At 36.0% G+C, this 25,082-nt stretch overlaps 1 protein-coding gene across 1 annotated transcript in view; it reads left to right on the top strand.

The window, feature by feature from the left end:
- The window catches only part of LOC126278890 (vesicular inhibitory amino acid transporter), a 128,154-nt gene extending 113,008 nt beyond the window's left edge, over nucleotides 1-15,146 (top strand). The window contains exon 2 of the mRNA XM_049979165.1: nucleotides 4,854-15,146. Within this exon, the coding sequence (XP_049835122.1) occupies nucleotides 4,854-6,020 (1,167 nt within the window). The 3' untranslated portion in view covers nucleotides 6,021-15,146. The remainder of the gene's footprint in view (nucleotides 1-4,853) is intronic.
- Nucleotides 15,147-25,082: the final 9,936 nt, after the last annotated feature.

Raw genomic sequence — 25,082 nt, 5'->3', positions numbered from 1 at the left:
AGCAGGATCTACAGAACCTGACAACCCCATCTGTTCAGTAACAATTATAAAATGTTTGTTAAAAAGTTCTGCAACACTATACACATCAGTCACCAATGAATCATTTACTTTTAATGCTATTTGTCCCTCTTCATGTCTGGTTCTACTGGTCTCCTCCTTCACTATATCCTATATTGTTTTTATTTTGTTACCTGGTATGACAATCTTTTCCTTGTAATATATTTGCTTTGATGTCTGTATTACCATCTTTAATATTTTGCAGCAGTTCTTGTAATGTGGTATAGCATCAACATCAGAACTGTTTCGGATTGACAGATACAGTTTTCTTTTTGTTTTACAAGATACCCCTATTCCTTGAGTAATCAATGGCTGTTTTGTAGACTTTGCTCTAACCTTGGTTAGTTTTGGGGGAAAACAGTGTTCAGCTAAGGTAAGCACTTTATTAGCAAAAGTGTTATATTTTTCTTTCATGCCAGGAGCACTGTAAACATCACTCCAGTGAAGGTCTCTGAGGAGTTTCCTAAAATAATCAATTTTTTGCTTATTGATTACCCTCTTGAGCTCAGATTTAACAGATCTTATATCCTGTTCAGTATTAACATTTAACAGAAGGAACTGCATGTCATGGTTTGAGAGGGTATTGACTATTGATTTTGTAATTTAATTTTCTTCATCCGACTTTTCTGTACAGATATTATCAATGGCTGTTTGTGAGCAATTGGCTACCCTAGTGGGGAACTTTACAGTGGGAGTTAAGTTGAATGATAGTGTTACTAACTCAAATAAGTTCTTATTGGGAGAGTCTTCAAGAAAATCTACATTGAAATTGCCAGCAACCACTATTTCTTTGTTTTTGGTTGTTAAATGGGCCAGTGCAGCTTCAAGGTGGTTTATGAACAGATTAAAGTTACCTGCAGGTGTTCGATATACACTTAATATTATGAAGGATTTTTTGTGAAATTCTACTTCTGTTGCACAGTTTTCTATATGCTGTTCTAGGCAGAATTTATGAATGTCTATGTTCTTAAATTTATGACAGTTCCTGATGAATGTAGCAACTCCTCCTTTCTCGATTTCTTCTCTACACAAGTGAGACGCTAGCCTAAATCCTGTAAGTTCTATACCAGTGGTCACATGATATTCAGAGAGGCAGATTATGTCAGTTGGGTTTGGGGACTCTAATTCATCTATGCAGATAATTAAGTCATTAATTTTATTTCTCAGTCCTCGAATATTTTGATGCAATAAAGATAGCTGACATTTCACATTGACTGAGTTAAAATTGGGTAGAGTTGAAATATCTGCTGATTGTTGAAAATTCTTAACCAGTAACTGTTTATGCTGATGTAATAAGCTAGAATTACGTTTTTTGGTGTCTTTCTCAAACAGAAGGTTTGTGCCAAACCTAACCTCTCTTAAAACTTGGTTTCTTTCTGTCCTCCCTACCGTATAAAAGGGTCTTTTCTGAACCCTAGTTCTGTAGTTGACAGATGCGTGAGTATGTTGCCCAGCACCCATGATCTCTTGTAAGGTGACTGGGTCAGCAGGGTACAGCCATACAGCACTGTGGAAGTGGCTCCATCCATTTCTCCTCACACAGTCCAATGGATAGGTAGCTTCTTGTCTAGCATTCACATCAAATCCTGAAACATTATTTTGTGTACTAAATATGCTGTTCAATACCTTCCTCACATCACACAGCATGCGCTCTCCCTATTTATATTGCAAAAGCAAGTATATAGGATTTACATAAGAAATAATTAAAAATTGTTCACATATTAAGCTTTAATAAACAGAGTTAAATGCAATGAAAACAATGAACTAGTAAGGTGATAAAGCACAAATCTATTGCAAACCAATTTGTATAATTGTATGAACCTCCAAACATAGTGTATCATAGAATTAAACTCAGCCAATAGATAAGACAGAACTTGAGAAATCACATGATCTTACATACTACATTCCTGACAAACAAAAAAACAATTATATAGCAGTATAAATCTGCAAACATAATGTTCATTTTCTTCCAGACTAGGGATCATTATGCAACCATGTTCAAAGGTCTTGTCTTCTATGCTAAATGTTAGCAGTGCTTGACATTTTACCAATTTGCTTTGCTTACCAGTAGCTCCTCTTATCTTTACACGTACGATGGACATTTCCAAAAAATTCTTACTGTACTTGATCTTGTCTCTAAATTATTCACATATACCACGAATTGGGCTTCCTGTATCAGTCAAATAGTTACCTTCCCACTGATCAATCTTAATCTTAATGTAAAGACACTCAAAATATGAATCATCTTTTCTGTTTTCCAATACTTCAAGCAAAAGATTACTTTCAATTTCATCAAATGATACATCCACACTGTATTTACTTGGTTTTATCAACTTTACTGGTATCATAGCACAACTTTGATTACTCATGTTATCAGGTAAAGATTGAACACAATGAATGGATTCCATGGCACAACTAATATCACTTGCTATGTAAGGAACACAAAATATATTACTGTCAAAATTACACTTCCTGCTTAGATCTTCTTTCACTTCATTCCACCAATTTTACACAAATTCTGACTAACCATAGCTAACTTATTCCAGAATGCACATTTATCTATGATATCATCAATCTGGTCTGAAACAAACTTCAAAAAAGTTTTCACCTTTATTCTCTAGGCTCACCGATAACTCAACTTCACTGTTTGGATCTTTACACTGCATGGCATTAATGAAAAATTGTTTTGACTGGACTGGTATTCTACGACTCACATTTACAATATCACATATGTCACTTACCTTACCTTTATTGCCCACATCATTCACAGATAACTCTGTAACTTACTTATTCTTGAACTCCACAAATACCTGATACTCATCATCATCATATTTCTCCAAAATTACTTCATCAGAAACATTACTAACAATACAAGTCTCATCTCCATCAAAGTCACTTACCTGACCTACATTCATTTGCAATAAGCTACCAGTCTTGGAGTTACCAATGTCATTTATTTCACAGCTCTCATTCACATCTGCATCAAAAATATCACCTAGTTCAGATCCAATAAAGTCTACGCCTGCTTTACATAAATCAATGGCACTGTTTTCCAACCAAGAGAAGAAATCAATAGTACACACTACATCAAAATTCTCACTCTTCTCACATTCTGTTCTGTGATTAGTACCTACATCACCATAATTAAACATAGTATCCCAAAACTTTTGATCAAAACATAAATGAGAAATCTGATATTTCTTCTGTTCAGTTTTAGATACATGTGCCATGTAATTAACACTGTCATTACTGCCTAATTGCAAATATAACTTGGAAGTCCTGTGCTTGTTGTGTTTCCTTGCCCCAAAACTGTGGACCTTCTTGAGGTGAACTGCTGTTTCTTCTACCAAAATGCCAATGGTTATTCCCATTATTCCCATCCCACTAATGTTTAAAATTTCTCTCTCTATTTACACTTTGATACTGGTAGAAGTTACCATTATCTCCGTTTCTGTAATTATTCCCATTGTGATTTCTATCATTCCAATTATTGTGGTACATACTTCTTCCTACTGCCCTATCTAGCCTGTCAACATATCGTAAAAATTGTTCAAGACAATCGTCAGGTCCATGTATTAAATCCCATCACAACCTTTCTGGTAATATTGCTTCAGTGCGTCAGTGAATGTCATTTCATCAAATTGTTTGCCAAGGTGTTGTGGTACACAACCCCACAAAAGGCTACAGAATTCCACTCACCCCACTGCCACCCCACACTGAACCTAAGGTAAGGTTAGTTTGAGGTTCAGCCCCCCCCCCCCCCTCCCTCTGCCCCTGGGAACATCTCATTCCAGATGAGTATAACCCCAATGTTTGAGTGGTACAGTAATGATGGTGTAGGCATACATGGAGACAGTGTTTGCACAGTTATCACTGACATAGTGGAACTGAGGCAGAATAAGGGGAACCAGCCCACATTCTCTGATGCAGATGGAAAACCACCTTAAAAAGCCATCCACAGGCTGGCCGGCACACTGGACCTTGTCACTAATCCACCGGGGACTGGCACGCATCCCTGCTCAGGAAGCAGTGCGTTAGCCCGCATGGCTAGCTGGGCAGGCGAACCATCATGGTACAAATGTTTGCTAAGGAAATTCATCATAATATTCCATCACAATTTGAGAACAGTAATGTCCATACCTACAACACAAGAGGAAAAAAATAACATTTATTATCCATTACTAAAACTGTCAGTGGCTCAGAAAGAGTTCAACATACACCAACAAAAAGTTCTGATGATTTGCCCAGTACCATAAAATGTCTGACAGGTAGCAAAGTAAGTTTTAAATCTAACCTATAGTCATTTCTCCTGGACAACACCTTATATCCCAGGGACTTAAAAATTATATGCACATTAATGTTAATACTAATCACACATACATATCCTGTAAACTGACTCATTCTACATCACTCCAATAAAAGAATCATTCAAATGATCTGCAGAACACATAACTAACTAATTATAATAAAAAGTTTTGGTATACCCTCTATAACTGCAGTTTATTGTTAGTTTCTGTTTCCTATTTGTATGATATGAGCTGAACCATTTTAAAGTAACATGTGTTTCTCCCTCTTTCTGCTGTATGCCATTTGAGTACAATGAGCAGAATATACATAAATTTTGGAACTCGAGAAAAGCACGTAATATTTCACTTAGTAGTACCAACAATTTATATACATTCTGCTAATGATATCCATTCTTTTAAATATTTACCTTTAACTAACTTGCTACATTACCAAGTATTTTGGAATGATGATGGAGAACATAATCACCATAAAACAATGTTATTTTTCAGGGAATGTTCATCGTGTCACTACCATTCGCAGTGCTCCGTGGTGGCTACTGGGCAATTGTTGCCATGATAGGCATCGCATATATCTGCTGCTACACGGGCAAGATCCTGGTGGACTGCCTGTACGAGGACGGGGTGCGCGTGCGGGACTCCTACGTCTCAATCGCGAGTGAGTGCTTTGGGCCCAAATGGGGGGCACGAGCTGTCAATGTGGCACAGATCATCGAGCTGCTGATGACATGCATCTTGTATGTGGTGGTCTGCGGTGACCTTATGGTGGGCACCTTTCCTGAGGGTGCCATCGACACGCGTAGCTGGATGATGCTGATCGGCATACTGCTCGTGCCGCTCGGCTTCCTCAAGTCACTGCACCACGTCTCCATGCTCAGCTTCTGGTGCACCATGTCCCATCTTGTTATCAATGCCGTCATCCTCGGTTACTGCCTGCTGTACATCGGAGACTGGGGATGGTCCAAGGTCAAGTGGAGTATTGACTTCGAAAACTTCCCCATCTCCCTGGGTGTCATCGTGTTCAGTTACACGTCACAGATCTTCCTGCCAACACTTGAGGGCAACCTCATAGACCCCTCCAAGTTCAACTGGATGCTCAACTGGAGCCATATTGCTGCTGCCATATTCAAGTCCCTGTTTGGTTATGTGTGCTTTCTGACCTTCCAGAATAATACGCAGCAGGTCATCACCAATAACTTACATTCCCAGGGCTTCAAGGGCTTTGTTAACTTCTTTTTGGTGGTGAAGGCAGTGCTATCTTACCCACTGCCATACTATGCTGCTTGTGAGCTCCTGGAACGTGCCTTCTTCCGCGGTCGACCCGAGACTCTGTTCCCGACCATCTGGGCACTTGATGGTGAGCTCAAGGTTTGGGGCTTGGCCTTCCGTGTTGGTGTTGTCACCTTCACTATTCTTATGGCCATCTCCATTCCACACTTTGCCATACTAATGGGTTTCATTGGCAGCTTCACAGGCACAATGTTGTCTTTCATCTGGCCATGCTACTTCCATCTGAAACTGAAGAGGCCGATGCTGGACTGGGGTACAGTTGCCTATGACTGCTTTGTCATTTTCCTTGGGGTCCTCTTTGGTATTATTGGAGTATATGATTCTGGCTCTGCTCTCATCAAGGCCTTTGAAATAGGCCTGCCATTCTGAAGTTGTAGTGAGTCTGTCAGTAGCCAGCTAAATGTGGTCTGCCGAAAATATTGTATAATATATTATACATATAAATATGTATATGCACTAATTTTAATGTATTTAATTAACAAGTTGTAATTTTAATACAAAGCCTGAAAACAGGAGTCACTGAGTGCTGTTGACAATAATAAAGATATATGTTGGGCTACCTGTGGAATCTGACATTTGGAAAGCAGAACTGAAGACACAATATTGTAAGCTGAATGTGGCACATTTTGTGTGTTGCTTTTTGCATCTTATCACATTGAAGTGGAGACATTCAACCCAATTTGTTAAGGCATACAAAAAAAAAAAAAAAGAACTGGGAGAAAGTTTGATAAAACACAAGAGAGCAAATGTAGTAGTGATTAATATTTTTCATAATGCATTTTACAGGTTATGCTTCATATATTGGTTACCCACTATTTCAGTTTCTTTTCCTGTGGAGCAAAATGAAAATATAATCCATTGTTCCAATTTATGAACACCACGTTTTCAGCCAGAGTTAAATTCAATGAAATTCTTCTGTGAATATAACTGCATCACTACGCAAATGGAAGAGGCACTTTTGATACTGTTGCAGACAGCTTTTATCAGAGTTTGTCTCTTGTAGTTGAGGCATAGGTTTAAATTTTATATCACGTTATGTTCCCACAGCTATGAGTTTACTTAACTACTAATCCAACATTAGTGCATTTTTGATAACACCTCTGCATTATTTTCCATCTAAGTCAAGAAATTTACAAGGTCTGCCATAGATGGCAAAATAAACTACAGTATCCGTAACACATATTTATGCTGAAGCAGAAAGACAATACTCAGAAATTAAGTGTTTACATGGTTATTCACAGGAGACATTTATTTGAATGAGGACATTTTTTTCATGTTTCTCTCCACTTGCTCACTATATGTACCTCAATTTTGAGCTCTAAGGGACTTATTTCTTCTTTTCCATATTCCATGTTCCTAATTACATAGACCATACTTTCTCATTTCTGTTTATTTCCTGAAAAAGGTAGTTAAGTCTATGAAGATAACAAGTTAAAGATCTAAATCATATTTCATAATCAGCCACCAGCTCTTTATCTGTTGTCATTGTGTGCAGATAATTTACTTGAAGGGGAAACAGTAAGACAGCTCCACAGAACAATTTGTATCTTTCAATTAAGGTGACTCCACATTCGCCTCCATATATCTACATGTTATTTGCTTCTTTTTATTCCAGCAGAGATACAATACGACTGACTCAATACCTTGAAAAAGACTTACCAGAGAGAAAAGGAGAACAGATTTCTAACTTCGCCATTGTATAATTATATAAGTCTACTTTGCAAATGTCAGATTGCCAGTACAGGTCTTCAGTATTATCTCAAGTCTTCCATTTTATTAGCAGTTACGCTATAAGTGACTATTTATGATAAATAAGTAGGTGAATGTATACAACTGCTTTGATAAAAGAATATATTATAGCATTTTATGCAGGAAACCATTATCTGATGAACTGCGATGAAAAAAAAAGTAATACAATTTCAATAATTGTGGCTATTAGATAACGGTTGGAGTGTTGTACGGTTATATGCATTTTTGGTGTTGGAGACTGATCATATGTATAATACCTTTTAAGAGTATTTTCCAGATGGGCAAAAAACATGCTGAAAACCTCGAGCAAACTAGGTGTGATACATTGAAGTAAATGTCGTGCAAAATAATAAGATAATATAGATGTTCGTCGCAGTATAAATAAAATAAAAACCAAGATGTAATGTGTTCATTTTAGAATGGTTTGGCTTCAATTCTTTTGCAGAACATAGCAAGCAAACTGATAATGTATATGTTGGACATTCTAATGTTTCTTCTGTTAATAACAATTCAGTCTTTTAAATAATTTTTCACATTTGTGATAAACGTTTATGTAAATGATTCTCTAGGTTCAATAAGTTATTTAACAGTTGTGTTTCTAAAATGAATTGGAATAGGTAAAAATTTTGATATTTAATTTTAATTTAACAGCTATTTGGGCAGATTATGTAACACATGTGAAATGTGGTTGTAAGAAAAGAAGTTTTTGAATTATTTGACAGATGGACACACAGAGAACAGTTGAATTATTCTTAAAGGATAGTGATTCCTCTAAAACAAATCTTTCCTGATTTTCAGTGTCATTGTTTTTCTTTTTTATTTTGCTTTTATCTTATTGTTTCTCACAGAAATTACACACAGTTATTATGTAAGTTGAAGTTTTTGCTGCTTTATGATTTCAATGGAATTTCTTCAATTTTCTCTTTTCATCTGTATCTTGCATGCATGATACAACAGTCCCATAATATAAAAATCACTCCAATAGACATCTCAAGAAGTGACAAAGAAATCTAGCCTCCAGTTTTTTTCCTCTTTTGGCCTCATTATTAAAAAAATATATAAGTTTTCACTGGCAGTAATTTGGAAGATTACATACCACTTAACTGCAAAGAAGGAATTTCATGATTTTTTTTCATTCTTTTTCAATGAACACTTTATTTCCCTAATACTGTGCATGAAATTCTTAGTGCTGTAAATAATAATTTTGGATGCCTTCATCACTTTCTTTGAAATGTACACTTACTGACACACATACTTTTAGAATTACAGTTGACATGAATTACTAACTAATAAAAAAAAACATGCAGTCCACCCTCTTACTTGCATGAATACATACTTTTATTTCCAAATCATATTTTTTCTAACTCAATTTCCTTCTCTTTTATTTGATTAAGAACACATTTGTGTATAATCTGGACTGTGAATGTGGCTATGTACAGTACACAGTTGTAATACATTCTGGTTGTGCTTTTGTAGACAATATTCAGTTCTAACAGCTGGCTTATGTTTTTATTGCAATAAGAACTTCATTTTCAACAGAGGAATTCACGAAAAGATCCTTTCCATACCATTTGTAGTAATATAGAGTCTCATTTGATCACAGAATTCTTCCATCAGGGAACTGCTCTTGTCATGTGAAACTAGAACCTAGTTAGTGATAACATGAACACTCGAGGAACTTTCACATGTGTAGGTATCTTTTGAATTTTGCTACATTTCTTGGAATTGGCCTGACACAAATCTGAAATTATTTGTTGTTATTGACTTTCACCAGGAATGATACAAAACAAAACAGTAATGTAAATGTAGATCTTTAGGATCACTCCATGTTTCTTTTAAAATAATATTCTATAAACTGTACAAAAAAACAAATTTTGCTAAAATGTTCAGGTGTGATATGTCTCCCTATTGTTAGGATGTAACAGCTTCTGCAGAAGCAATAAAATTAAGACTATGTATGACTGCCCATAAAAAATCTAGTCTTCCATTGCAATGTTTACATTTCATAATGCATACATAATATATTCCATCAACCAATGTGTGATAGATGTGTATCATATTATGCCATTAATAATGTGTGATCAAATTATTACAAATATATGTGATATATCTTTCACTTGTAAGTCTTCCAGAATATGGTCAATTTGTTGTTTGCAGTGACTGATGATGTCTTCCATATGCTGTTAAAATATTTACAAAGAAAATAGCTTGTTTTTGTAGATATAGTGAAGTGTTACAAAATGAACAATAGCCTATGTCACATTGTCTTCCATTTAAACTGTGCCATATTTCATATAATGATATGATATTTTTTGTGTTATGTGAAAGAAAGAATAGTGCTCAGGATGAATTCATGTGACAGACATCGATTTTAATACATAAACTTTTTTTAACACAGCAGACAAATGATATAATGTGTGTAATTCTGTAAAAGTCATCAGATATATAACAACTGTGTTTCCAGCAAACATAAAATGAGGGTGCGCCTTCTACTCTGCCTGGGTAAAAATCCTAACATACTGAATAGCACTTATTTTAAGATAAAGTGGTATAATGTACATAGAAGTTAATGTTAGAATTAAAATAGATTTCTGTATTAAATATTACAGCATGTCTCTCCACATGATGAGAGTTTTGGAAGCACAGCTTGCATGTAGAGCTTCCTTTCCAGTTGTTGCTGCAAAAGTTTTCATGAAATTATTGGTGTTGTTAAGTGCAATAGAATGCAGAAAGAAAGTGATTGATAGTATTTCCATGTAAATAACAGTGTAATGACAGTGAGATGTAATCCATGTTGAGCTAAGTATTACATTCATAGACTGAGCTATTAGTACTAATCTGTTTATGTGGGTGGAATTGATGTTATTGTATTTGAGCTAAAGCAAGGGGGTGAAATGTTTAAAAATGATACTTTATCCATTCATGTGTTATAATTATATCCAATGAAAATGGACTGTATATTTTTATATTGTTGTGAAGTTACATTGTACTTTAATTTGCGGCTATTGGGGGAGACTATTGAAGCAATATTCCATTGACAATTACTGAAATTAATCCAAAATAATTACTGCAAACATTCATTATTAACAGCAATGACTGATTGAAGTTCAAAGTAACAAAGTGATAAAAATAGCCATTGTGAACATTTTATGATTCCAATTTTCACTATAAAGGGAAAATGAAACAAAGCAGGTGGCTTGGAGTTAATGTCATTTTAGTCTCATTATTTGCTGAAACTGCCTGCTACTGAAAAGGAGAACTTTCTGAAATCTTGCAGCAATTGCAGTGCTGTCTCTGCACCATGTTGTTAGTTTTATTAGGACTTCTGTTTTCTATTGTCTATAGATTTCTTGATGTGCTCATAATGATAATATCAGCAGTTGTCATACTTGCACATGTGTCAAATGCACAGCTATTATTTTCATTCCAGATTAACCACCATTAAGTCATTCCCCATTCCAATCAAATCATGAGTATAACATTAAATTTAAAAGAACCAATACAATCAAAACAATGGTTTGTATGCAAAAAATGCTAAACTTGTCATTTGATGAGTGGACTACATTGTGAATACTACATTCAGATGAAGACAGTTAGCAAACTCATTATCCAAAGATAAAACAAATTATTTATTATATTTGGAAAAAAATTGTAATGGAAATTGATTTGACAGTCCACTTATATTACAGTCTGATATATCTTATAAGTAAATAGGAGAATGTTTACTAGCAACCACAAACACACACTAAACAGCAAAAGAATATAAGATCCCTTGGATGTTGTGAATGTTCAAAAACTTTGTTTGCTTTGTGTATTTTGGAGACTAATTGGGGTAATAGGAAATTTGAGTTATGGCCTACCCTAGGACAGAAAATAATTGTATTCTGATTCATTTAAGGTGCAGGAGGAAGGCTGTGATACTGGAAATGCAGTCATTTTTTTATTTCCCAATTTTTTTATCTTGAAAATTTCTCACAAAACCTATTTAATGTAAGAAAGAAATTAGGTCTGATTTGATGTGTCATATTTATATTCTGTAGTTGTACTAAACTATCTTTCTATGTTACAGCATTTATATTCTTTCCTAATCCATTTAAATACTCTCAAACAAGTCATCATATTACATCCAGACTGGTTTTAAATCAACTCTAATGCAAGTTACTATTACAACAACAGCTTCTTTTGAAAAATCTGCTGATAATTGGTGAAATGGACATTTTCATATAAAACTCTCTGTGGATAAACTACATCAATCTAACCTGAATGTTATAACAGAACTTAAAACTGAGACTCAAACATATATATAATTTTCTGCTAGGGAGTATATGTAAATATGTTTAATACAATGTCAGATAAATCTGGGAGGAACATAAGCAATGTAATATGGAAATAATCATCTGATCACATAGACAAGGCACTGGACATTGGATAGCTACATAAAATATTGTACACAGTAACACAGCTATAAAAGTTTTGTGTTCTTCATCAGAGAGAGAGGAAGTTTTGGGAATGAGAGAAAATCATGGATAGGTGTCTGTGGGGGGATAGTGAGTTATTGTCTTCCTCCATATAACTACACACACACACACACACACATCTGTGCATCTACATTGTGTTGGCTGTACATATGGAGTGCTGGGATTGAAGTCTGACAGGTGAACTGGACTGAGGGCTGTGTCAGATGAGGTGGGTAGATGGAGAAAGATGTGGTAAGCAGGGAGAAGGGGTGGGGGGAGGTCATAAGCATCTTGTTGGAGGGAGGCAGCAGGTGTGCAGGATAAGCATACCAAAGGGTGGGGTGTCAGCTCATGAGTTAGGGATGTGGCACATGTGTACTGGAGCCAGTGAGGTGTTATACACAATGAAAATGACATAGAGGCATGAACTGGGAAGGAGTGACAGGACAGAGGAAGGGAAAACTGTTTTTTTAGAGTTTATGGGGACAATTTCCACTTTCTCTGTCATGTCAGCCCCTCTCAATCCACACTATCACATCATCTTCATCATGCACCACACCTCACTGGATCCTAAAGGAAAGAGAGAGGAACAGTGCAAGTGCCATTTCTCTCATGGATAGGTGGAAACCTAATAAATAATTACTTAGTTTTCTTTGTTTGGACCAACAGTCAACTTAAAACTGCTCTCAATAGTCAATGAACATTAAAAAAATTTGTGTTGGCTGGAATACTTTCTGCCACCGAATATTACCATGCAACACAGTAAAAAGTCAAACACCATTACACAATAACTGGATTAAGGCTCCCACTGCAGAGTTTATTGCAAAGGTTGTGAAAACATTGCAAACACGTCCTGCTTGACAACAGTCTTGTCTCCTGTTAGTTCTCAACTATGGAGTGCAAAGCTGAAGAAAAGAATTTAAAAAAGGCTATGATTGTCCATTCTTAAAGGAAAAGCATCTCCATGACATTTTTCTCCTAATTATCATTCCCATAGCTTTCATTTGTTTTGTTTATTTTCACAAGATCATTGTACTTTTGAAACTATAATTTAAAGAAACTTATCAATGCCCTGTAGGCCTATCTTTTACACAATCTGTAGCCATTTATTTGAGAATAAATGTGGGAGATATTTGTGTTTCCAATATCACAGCACAATTTTGGGGACAAATTTGATATGATTTCTCTCCCATAATTTCTTTGTTATACAGTACCAAATTTTCTTATTTTTAAAAATTGTTGCTACTACTGTAATCATTTGTATACCACCAGACCATGAAAAGAAGTTAAGAATTGTCAGATTTGGATTTCCTGTTCTTCTGTGCATCCATTCTCTTTTCTTTGCAATGGTAATAACACATAAACTGAAGTCTATTTACATTGTTACAACCAACAACTCCATAGCACACTGGTTTATTTCCATGAATGGTTTCAGCTTGTGGCTCGTTATCATTAGCTTGTATAATAAGCTGCACTTGTATTGGAAATACAATGCCATTATTTATGTTCACAGTTAACTAAAAATAAAACAAAGTACATGTAGCAAGTATACATTATGTATGAAGTTCACATATAACTTCTGTACCATCACTGTAGCCAGAAAAGTTCCATATTGTAGTCAATGACCAAACAGTTTACACAGTTGCCCAAAACCATATAATAGTTTGTGTGATAGATTCATTGTTCATTGCCACATCATAGATAAAAAAATATTTTTAACAAAAACTTATAACAGGCAGATGGAACCCTCAAAGAATTATTTCATAATCAGTGTTTAAATAGTCATTTTTAAAGTGTGTGAAGATGTATCACTGTGTTGATGAGCAATGCTGAATAGATGCATGGATTACAAGTAAATTTTATGCAGGTGCGTATTTGCTACATAGTATTTCTTACACTTGTTGTACACTGTGAATAGAAGCAGGGACTACTTTATTTGTAATGCAGGTGCAATTCCGTATATGACCTAATGACAGCTAATAATTAGCTGATACCACTTGTAGAATCAAACCAACATGCAGCTGGAACTGTTGTTTGACCATAACGTTGGTACTGTTAAGGGCACCTTTGTGTCTTACAAAACAGTCATTTGATACACACTTCAAAAATACTGTTTTACATTTGAATTTATTTACAGATATATGTTCCCCATTATTGTGTAAAACATACTTTTTTATATTTTATATTCCTGTGAACAAAAATGAATCATACTATTTTAAATATTAACTGAAAAGATATCTATTATGAGCCTTCTATTGGAAAATGTAATTTTATACACATTTCTTAGTAAGTGATGAATCCACTGTCTTCCAATAAAAAGCAAGTGTGGTAGTTTCATAAATAAGACAGTATACAGTTAATATGCACTTATTTTTCACACACCATTCAAAGTTATTTTACAAAAAGTTACCAGATATATGTATATATTTATTGCAATGAAATGGGAGCAATGCATCTTTTATTTGGAAAGACCGAAGAATTATGTGTTATTTTAAATGTCAGTTACAAATTTATTTTAATTTATGTGTAGTTTTTACTAGCTACACAGAGATAGGTATTACTAACATAAAAGGAATAGCTTTGATATTAATCTAAATGAGTTAATTTTGAACTTAAACAATTTTCAATAATACATTAAGAAAAATAAAATTATTTTTCATGTGGTAGCAAACTAAAAGACTAATAATCTACTTCAGCTTTCTTAGTACATATTTCTCCTTCCTATCCAAAAATATGCTACTGAATTCAGTATCACTATATTTAAATGTTGCATAAAATAGAAGGCATTATTTTTCTTTCATGACTTACAGTTTCTTTCAGTTACAATGACATGAAAATAACATGACTGCCATTACTAAAAACACATTTCTTTGTATTTAGATTGACATCAATTATTGGTAGTTTATGTTTGCTGTTGACAGTGATCAGCATTTAAATTACAAAATTGTACTAATTACCAAAAGAGCTGAAACACAGCAGAGATGTACATGTGCAGCACTGCTACATTGCTTGATAATTTGTGTGAGTACTTAAGTATAAGGAACTGAGATTATATCTGTATGTTGTATGTACTGGACTCTAAAAGCAATAATATTAAACTTACAGACTTTTAAATGTCTTCCAACTGTAGTTTCTACAGTGAGTTATACTAACTGTTTCCTGTATTAGAAGCAGCCATAAGCTTTAAGTTTTATGTTGTTGTGTACCTCTTTTTTTTAGATCCCATTTACATGACATGAAAGATTGATGTGTAGTTAGAATTTTGAAATAAATACAGAGTTGTTGATTATACAAATTGTGATTATTACATGCAAATCACCCATACATATATGGTCATGTAAGTTTATGCTAGCAAAAGCCTTAATTTGCTTGTGAACAACTTTGAAAAAGGAAGATAAACATTTTATAACTTGACTGCTGCTTCTGCTGCATTTTTAGTCACATTGTCACCAATTAAATTACAAAATTGTACCAATTACCAAAAGAGCATTTTAAACTTACGACTCAAGTTCATGTTTTACATAAAATACAGGAAAGGCAATTACTCATCTTTATCAGACTGATGTGTGACACATAAACTCACATAACAGTACACAGTATTAACTAGCTTTTTAGTCCTGGTTCTTCTTCTGGCAGAAAATACACACATTCACACATACAACCACACAGACACTTGAACACATACTATCATGCCTGTGCACCAGATGGCTGCTAAAGGTGAATGGTTGCCTTTGCGTTTTTTATGTAATGGTCTACACATCAAACATCAGTCTCCTAAAGGTGAGTATATGCCATTCCTTTATTTTTCTGTGGTTTATCATGTTTGCATTTTGTTCTTCTGCCAACCAGCTCTGTGACAGCAGAGTAAATTTTAGGAAATGAAACATAATAGCTAAATATCCTGTGGATCCTAGTACAACACAATCCAAATAAAAAAATAAAGACAATATTTTGAAGATTATTCACATTAATAATTCACTAGAATCTCTGAAATTAAAGAATTGCTTGCCATAAACATTAAATGATGGCAACTGCATAATGTACAGAAACTGATGTTGTAGAAGGCTTATTACTGCCATCTTCATTTAATTGCTAGATTAAAAAGAAACAAGGATTAGGATTTAATATCATATCAGAGAGAAACCACAAACTCAGACAGGAGTTGAAGGAAACAAGTGGCATCTCAGTCACAATGCCACCTCCTCCAGTTTCATGAATAAAGCTTGAAGGTATGTTTTAATATGTCAATTCATTGGTTCCTTGATGTATTACTGCAGTAGTCATTCAGGTTTCCCTTGCACTTGGCACATGATACATTTGAGGTTACAGTATACTGTGATAATGAGAGAAGGCACTGCTACTGGAATGTTTATAGACAGATTTAGGCAAAAGGTAACTTATCAAAAAATCCATTAGCCATTCAAGATTAGTTTCTTCTCTTTGTTCTATTTTTATTCATTTGCAGATGAATTTCAAGCCAACATGAGCAAAGTAATCAACATGTTCACTAGTCAAAGAAAAAATTATATTTTCCCATTAAAATAATTTGTTGTTAAATTATTACAATGAATGAGAATGTATGACTTCTTTTCTCCAACCATATCTTTGATACAAACAAGATATTGTTCCATAACTTTTATATTGAAACAGTTTGTAAATGTGATGGGTGATATAAGGCAGACTCCTAAATTCACAGAAGAGCAGGCTTTTACGTTGCATGGAAATTAGTTCCAAAGAGTTTCTGTGGGAAAGGAAATGAATTTTTTTCTTTCAGCTGTCATAGAATGTTATACTGACATTCAGTACTTCCATAAAAATAGAATCTTATTCCTATTATATGCAATACCTGGAGGGATATGACTAACATAGATAACATTAGATGTACTAAAATTACAATAATGCTCATCCACAAGTTAACTTACCTAAATTCAGTCAAAGTGTGCAATGAACTGTCCTGTGTGAGTGAAACAGACATTTTTCTAATCTGAAATCAGAACAATGAGATATTTGGTATTATCATTCTGAGAACAATACCAAATAAAGAACTGTACCATTTGTTGCTTTAATAACATGTATCTTGATCTAAGTGAGCATAACTGGAGAGATTTTACTTGGAAAAGACCGCATCTCTTTGGACTCTTTCTAAATAACTTCATTTCACTCAATTTTAAGTCCCACTCATATTTTATTAATTTATTAGATATTTTACAAAAAGCTTCTTCAATAAACAAGTCCACCTGCCACATAGAGGATCTAAATTTGATCCGTAGTATTGACAAGGATTATCCCTTGGCAGAAATACTGAAATGGTTTTCACTCAATCTTGTGTGGGTATTAAAGCAGTTACTTGAGGAATTACTATGGAGATGCTTCATGTATTCAAAATGGAACCCTTGGAGGTAAGACAAATTTTCTTTTCGTGAAGCACAATTCAGGAAATTTAGAGAGCCGGTATTTGTGCCTGGATGTAGAACAGTTCTACTGCCATCACCGCATAGTTCATCTAATATCTGTGAAAACAAGATAAGAGAAATTGGGGTTTGTACGGCTGCTTATAGACAGTCATTTTTCCCTTGCTCTATTTGTGAGTGGAACAGGAAAGGAAATGACTAGTGGTTGTAAATGGTGCCTTCCACCTTACACTACCTATTTGTTCTTCATAATCTGCAGCACGACTCAAGGGTCTTAAAACTGCCTATTACACCACACAGGCCATTTGGATCCTCCCTCTTGTTACTTATTTTCCTGAATTTTCCCTCCAGCATATCCTCACATCCTGCCACCTTCCTGCAATTAGCTTCCATTACCAGACAATTCCCTCGCATCCATTATTATTATCATTATTTATATATTTACTTTCTGAATTATTTTATTCACTCCTCTTCTCCACCTTCTCCATGTCACCTCTATCTTTGGTTTTTCTCTACCTTCTTCTTGGTTTTCAACTGCACTATTCATTTCACATCTCGTTTCTCTCTCTTTATTCTTTGGTCTGTACTTATAAGATCTCTGTATCTGGAACAGTGTTTACCACTGTACTGTCTTAAATACCTCACTCCCTCAGATGCCACTGCCTTCATCTTTGTCTCTCCTGATTCTCACTACTGGTGGAGTCCCTTTCCTGTCACCCTGTAGTCTGTGTGAGGTGCCCTCCTTTCTAAACGTCTGCAGCCTATCCCTTTTTTCTTTCTGACGAAGGAACTAACAGCACCCAGAGATAGGATTAGGTTTATTTACTTTTAAATGTGTATCTCAGCAGTATAAGAATTTTACCTTTTGAAGTAACTACTGTCTCTTTGGAATAAGAGATTATGAATGTCAGCAGAAAAACAGTTACTGGAAAAAGAAGATAAACACTTATTTTTATCTTAGAATTCTTAACTGCTGTTTATATCTGTTACTCGATAACTTGTCAGTTTCAGAGAGTACTATCAGCCGTCTAAACTGAAAAAAATAAAGGGATCAGGAACTACAAATTCAAATAAAATATTTCAAAAAAGAATTAAACTGATGAAAAATATGAATTTTTATTAAAAAGAATTGATTACTGTTACCGCAGTACCTGGCAATATACACAGATATAACTACAGAATATACTGAAACTAGAGAAAAGTATTGTCAGAAACAAATCCTATACACCCAGGGAAATTAAATAGCCCATTAATTAAATATCTGCATTTATTGACAGTTCCCTCCCTATATATCCATGACGTGATCATCTTTTTACATAACAATTTAGAATTATTCAAGAAAAATTCATATAATATAAGAATAAAGATTATTTGATGCTGTGTGCCCATTGTTTAAGCTTATATAATCAGACTCCCCAGTATATGGGAATGAATACTTACAACAAACCAAAAAGGCAAGAACACTCTGAATATGAAGTTCGATTCACTGGGGGAAAAAAGAAAGGCTACATAATATTGCCCTCCAGCGTTGCCACTACTAATTTAAAGACTTCATGAAGGATTAACTGAATATTTCAGCAGGATGTACAGGGTAGAACATCATCAGTCTTGCTATGCTATCTTTTCACAAGAAAATATACATTAATGTTGAAATATCGCTCTGTCTTACTCATAACAGTTTTATATCAGTGAAGTTATATTACCCATTTCTGAGTTGTTTCCTGTATTCTAATCAAATGATTAGCACCTGTATATTATGAGGTGGATAAATTACAATTCACTAGATGAGCCTCCTTCTTTCTAAAAAAAATTGAGGTGTAGGAATGTAAACAAATTTGTAAAGAGAAATAAAACATTATTGCATAGTTCTCAAGCTAGAAGCATTTACCAACAGCTGAAGGTAACAAATTTTTTAAAACCTTATGTAGATCTGAGTCATGTGATAGATTTCACAAAGAACCATGCTCATACTGTGAGTATAGCATGTGTACCATTAACATTACTGACAGCTACCCTTTGTGTCCTTAAGGGCAGCCCACTAAAGACAGCATCAGTATCAAGGCATAGCAGTGTGGAATTTGCACCTGTTTTGAATCACCATGATTGACCTCATTTTAACTCCTTTATCAGGAGTAGTAGTTTTGAAATGTAACGGCTGCTGAAACTGGTTGAGGAGTCTCACATTAGTGTAGTTTCTGGATATTCTATCAGTAGCTGGAAATACACTAGGTATGGCCTTCATCTTAAGAGTAAAAGAAAATACAGAAGAAAATTTTGTTAATGACAAAATCATTACAGTCTTAGCTAGCTGTATTCCTTTCAAATGACAAATTCTGGAATTCAACATAGAAGCAGTTTACACTGAGGTGACAAAAGCCATGGGATAGAAATATGCACAAATACAGATGGCGGTAGTATCACATACGCAAAGTATGAAAGGTTAGTGCATTGGTGGAGCTGTCATTTTTACTCAGGTGATTCATGTGAAAAGGTTTCTGTCATAACTGTGGCCACACAACAGGAATTAACAGACTTTGACCATGGAATGGTAGTTGGAGCTAGATGCATAGGACATTCCATTCCAGAAATTGTTAGCAAATTCAATGTTCCAAGATACACAGTGTAAAGAATGTGCCAAAGGTACCAAATTTCAGGCATTGCCTCTCACCACAGACAATAAACTTAATGACCAACAGTAGCAGCATTTGCATAGAGTTGTCAGTGCTAATTGATAAGCAAAATGCATGAAATAACTGCAGAAATCAATTTGGCCATATGACGAACATAGTGCAGCAAAATCTGGCATTAATGGGCTATGAGAGCAGATGGCAGTTGTGAATGCCTTTGCTAACAGCATGACAGTATGTGCAGCATTTATTCTGGGCTTGTGGCTATATCAGTTAAACCATGGTTTGGTCAGATGGTTCCTGATTTCAGTTGGTAAGAGCTGATGTTATAATTCAAGTGTGGTGCAAACACCACAAAGCCATTGATCCAAGTTGTCAACAAGGCACTGTGCAAGCTGGTTGTAGCTCCATAGTGGTGTAGCTGTGCTTACATGGAATGGACCTCTGGTCCAACTGAACTGATCATTGACTGGAAAGTATTATGTTGCACTACTCAGAGACCATTTGCAGCCATTCATGGACTTCATGTTGTGGAGGACAATTCACCATGTCACAAGGTCACAATTGTTTATGACTGGTTTGAAGAATGTTCTCGACAATTCCAGCCATTGGCAATGCAGATCATCCAACATGAATCCCATTGATTATTTATGGGAGATAATTGAGAGATCAGTTTGTGCACAAAATCCTGCACTGGCAACCCTTTCACAATTATGAATAGCTTTAGAGGCAGCATGTTTCAATATTTCAGCAGAGGACTTAAAGCAACTTGTCGTGTCAATGCCACATCGAGTTGCCACAAAAGAAGGTCCAACACAAGATTATGAGGTATCCCATGACTTTTGTCACCTCAATGTAGAGTAACCACAGGAAAGTTAAATTTTGATTGCCAAGTAAGGATTTGAACTGTGCTGCTTCTTAGATTTATGTCCTGAGCTTTAACTTAAGCACCAGTTTACCTTGGGTGGAAAAAAGAAGGAAGCTTGTAAGGGCTAGTACCAGAAAACTCAGAAAAGGGTTTTGTCAGAATTGCTGGTGGTGCTAAATACTGGTGGTATGTGGGCATTAACACAATATTAGTAGGTATTATAACTGAAGGAAAAAATTCAGTACCAAACAATACACAAATCTCAGGCAGGTTATAGTTTAAACCATTTGTGCCAATAACTCTTAATTGCAAAACATCCAGAAACTGTGAGAGGATACACTCTAAGACAAAAAAAAAGTCTGGATACACAACAAATGAATTACCTGAATGGGATGGAAACTGGTAGATGTGATGTAAATATACAGACAAACAAATGATTACAACTTCAGAAAAATTGGATGATTTATTCAAGGGGAAGAGCTTCACAAACTGTGCAAGTCTGTAACACATTGGTCCATCTTTGGCCCTTATGCAAGCAGTTATTAAGCTGAGTAACTTCAACTGAAGAGTAAAACAAGTGAAGTAACTATCATTGTAGATGAATTAGATTTATCTAACCCACTTGAGATAATTTGACCCCTGTCATCATGTGATTACTGATATAGACATGTTGAGTGCAACAAAAATTAATTTAGAATCCTACACTTGTAGAATAATATGATAAAAATAGGAGATAGCAGATTTATTATACAATGTCACAAATTCAAGAACACTGACATTAACAAAATTCACTTGTAGCAGCATCCAGAAACATGTACAACAAAAGCAGAATTTTATGACAAATTTTTTGTAATACAAACTGTATACAGAACATGTGGAGGACATTTTAACCTGGTCATAAATCATCTTGAAGCTCTAATGTTATGTTTAACAATAAAAACTATGTCAAATGTGACTGATGATAATGTTAATACAGATTTTATTAAATGCTGGTACTTTGTTTTTAACATTTATTAGCATCAGTAACACTGTCTAATGAACAAAACCAAATCACAAAACTATCAATCACCATGATACACAGTTTCAAAAGTCATACAGTAATAAACACCAGGATGTAAAGCCTATTAACTCTGAGTACTTGAGTGAAGTTTTAAAAACCCTTTTTAGATGAGATCTCAAAGAAATAAACTGGAAAGACATTTACACAACTCTCAGTTTAAATGAAAAATACAGTGCATTAATTAAAAATGTTAACATACTGTTTAAAGATTTTCTACTAAAAGTGACTAGAAGTAAAGAGACAGTTATAAAAAATAACCGAATAAAAAAGTTATGAATAAATCAAGGGTATCTTATAGCACAGAAACAAAATTGTATCTGTTAACCAGGAACAGCTCTGATGTTGCAGTTCATTGCAAGGTGTACTGTAAAACCCTGAAGGAAGTAATTCAGGCATATAAGCAAGTGACAAAATTAAAAAAAGTTATGAAGTGGGAGACTGCTACACCCAGCAGGTAAGAGAAACACATAGGTTAAAAATTAAATGTACCCTTGATAACATGAGTATTTAGTGTGACACATTTCTTTAACATTACTGAAGAAGTAATTTTCAGGTTCAACAAGTAATGGTTTGGAATATCTGAGGCCAAACTTCAGAAAAAAATTCACTAAGAAGTAACATTTCCCATTAAATATTAAAATCCAAAGCATTCTATCATAATGAAAACACATCAACAAGCTAATTAAATAATGTTTCTATGAGTCTTAATAACACAATACATTATTTATGTAAACATCCATTTAATGCTGGAGCATTTCCTGATTGTCTAAAATGTGCTTAAATGAAACAGTGGAAAATCCATCGGATTTTATGCACCACCATGGATCCTTGCTCCTTCAATCTGAGTGAATACACGAAAGTTTCCTTATCCCTAGCCAGATCCCACTCCCACATACTGTTCCTGCGTTGTTGCTTGACTCATGAAATCCCCCCTAATGGCCTTACCATCAAATTACCCATCTCTGGTTGCCACCCCTCCTTTCACAATGACCTCCACCTGTTCAAATTCCACCAATAGTTAGCCCTCACCAACATAGTCCTACAAAACCATATCAACCAAGCCCAATCCTCCTTGCAGTACCTTCTCTCCATCCGCAAAACTCTTCTGCCATGTATTCCCAAATTCCTGGAAACCATAACACACATTAAAACTCTTGCCTTGCAGGAACTTGAGCAACATGCACAATGCCACCTCAAAAAGCTCTCCATTCTGCTCACTTCCCACTCCCGCCTCAGAATACCACTGTCCACCAATTCCACAACAACCTCCAAACCTCCCCCAGACCGCCTCATAGGTGACAAAACCTGCCTCGCAGACCTACTACAATTACCCCACCCTCCAAAGCTCCCTCCCATAACCACACAGAACCCAGAACCTAAACAGAACCAAAACACAGTTCTGAACCTTTCCTCCGGATGCCTCAGTCCCACAGAAATATCATCCTTTCCAAAGGCCTCACCTTTTGCCCCACTCCCAAATTCCACCATGCAGGACTAGATAAATACCTTCTCTCATTCTCCCAGTCCCTACAGTGGAAACACTTTTCTGCCACCAACCTGACCAATCATACTCAACCAAAGACCAATATTGAACCTTGCCTAACTCAGTTCACTCCCCAACCTCATTGCCTCCAAACCACCCCCTGTCAACTTTCCAGAATTTCTTAACCTTGAACCTTGCCTCACTATCATTCCCTAAATCCCTCAACATACAAACTAACCTCATATCTGCAGAAAGAACTGCTGTACACCATCTAAAAATTGATCCTGACCTTATAATCCTACCTGGAGAAAAAAGGCTCCACCACCGTTGTTTTGAAACACAAGGATTACGTGGCAGAAGGACTCCGTCAGCTGTCAGGTATTCCACCTACAAACCATACCACAGTGATCCCATTCCAGTAATCCAGCAGGATCTCCAGTCACTACTCAAATCCTTAGGCCCATCCCAGAACCTCTCCCCAAAGTCCATCTCTCTACTTACCCCTACCACTGCCCGCACTCCCATCTTCTACATGCTCCCTAAAGTCCATAAACCCACCACCTCCCAAAGTCCCACAGTCTGTCCACAGAGGAGCATTCCCCTCATAACTCAGTACCATTCGGCACTGGAGCAACTGAATTACATTCTCTGATTGGGTTTCGATTACCTCTCGCCGTGCCCTGAAATGAGAAATGTCCTACCCACTATCCTTCCCACCCCTCCTACCGTGATATTCCGTCATCCACCAAACCTACACATTATAGTCGTCCATCCTTACACAACCCCTGCTCCCAATCCCTTGCCTCATGGCTCATACTCCTCTAATAGACCTAGATGCAAGACCTGCTCCATACAACCTCCTACCACCACCTACTCCAGTCCGGTCACTAACATCACCTATCCCATCAAAGGTAGGTCTATCTGTGAAACCAGTCATGTGATTTACAAGCTAAGCTGCAACCACTGTGCTGCATTCCATGTAGGCATGACAACCAACAAGCTGTCTGTCTGCATGAATGGCCACCGACAAACTGTGGCCAAAAAACATGTGGACCACCCTGTTGCTGAACACACTGCTGAACATGATATCCCTCATCTCAATGACTGCTTCACACCATATGGATCCTTCCCACCAACACCAGCTTTTCTGAATTGCACAGGTGGGAACTTTCCCTGCAATACATCCTACGGTCCTGTAACCCTCCTGACCTCAACCTTCGTTAGTCACTTTCGTCACCAATCCAGCCCCCTCCCTGTTCTCATTCCAGCACTATGCAGCTGTCATTTCACCACCACACTCAGTCTTTTAATTTATTCTCTTTATTTACCTTCTTTTTATTTCTCTCCTTTCCGCTGCTTACCCCCCTCCCCCCTCCTCTTCTGCCTCTGTCTTTCACTGGCTGCCACTCCTACCATACTATCCCTTCCCCTCAATGCCCCAGCCTCTTCTGTACCCCCACCCAGTCGCCACTCCCAACATGCACTGGTATTGCGGCTTGAAGTGTGGTTTGAGTACTCTGAGACTGCAGATGCGTGTGCTAGTTGTGTTTGCATGTGTGTGTGTGTGTGTGTGTGTGTGTGTGTGTGTGTGTGTGTGTCTACTGCTGACAAAGGCTTTAATGGGCGAAATAACTGTGTGAATCTTATTGTTGTGCCTATTGTGATCAGCATCTTTGCTATATGCTTGGATGAAGTACATGTACAAGAAGAGAGAGAAAGAAACCCATCAGACATGAATCCAGTTTCATTTTTCCCAATATTCTGTGCTTTTATCCA

This window comes from Schistocerca gregaria, chromosome 6 (assembly GCF_023897955.1).
Source record: "Schistocerca gregaria isolate iqSchGreg1 chromosome 6, iqSchGreg1.2, whole genome shotgun sequence".
In the NCBI taxonomy this organism is placed as follows: domain Eukaryota; kingdom Metazoa; phylum Arthropoda; class Insecta; order Orthoptera; family Acrididae; genus Schistocerca; species Schistocerca gregaria.
Note: the sequence above shows the minus strand (reverse complement) of the source record. Positions and strands in the feature narration are given on the sequence as shown.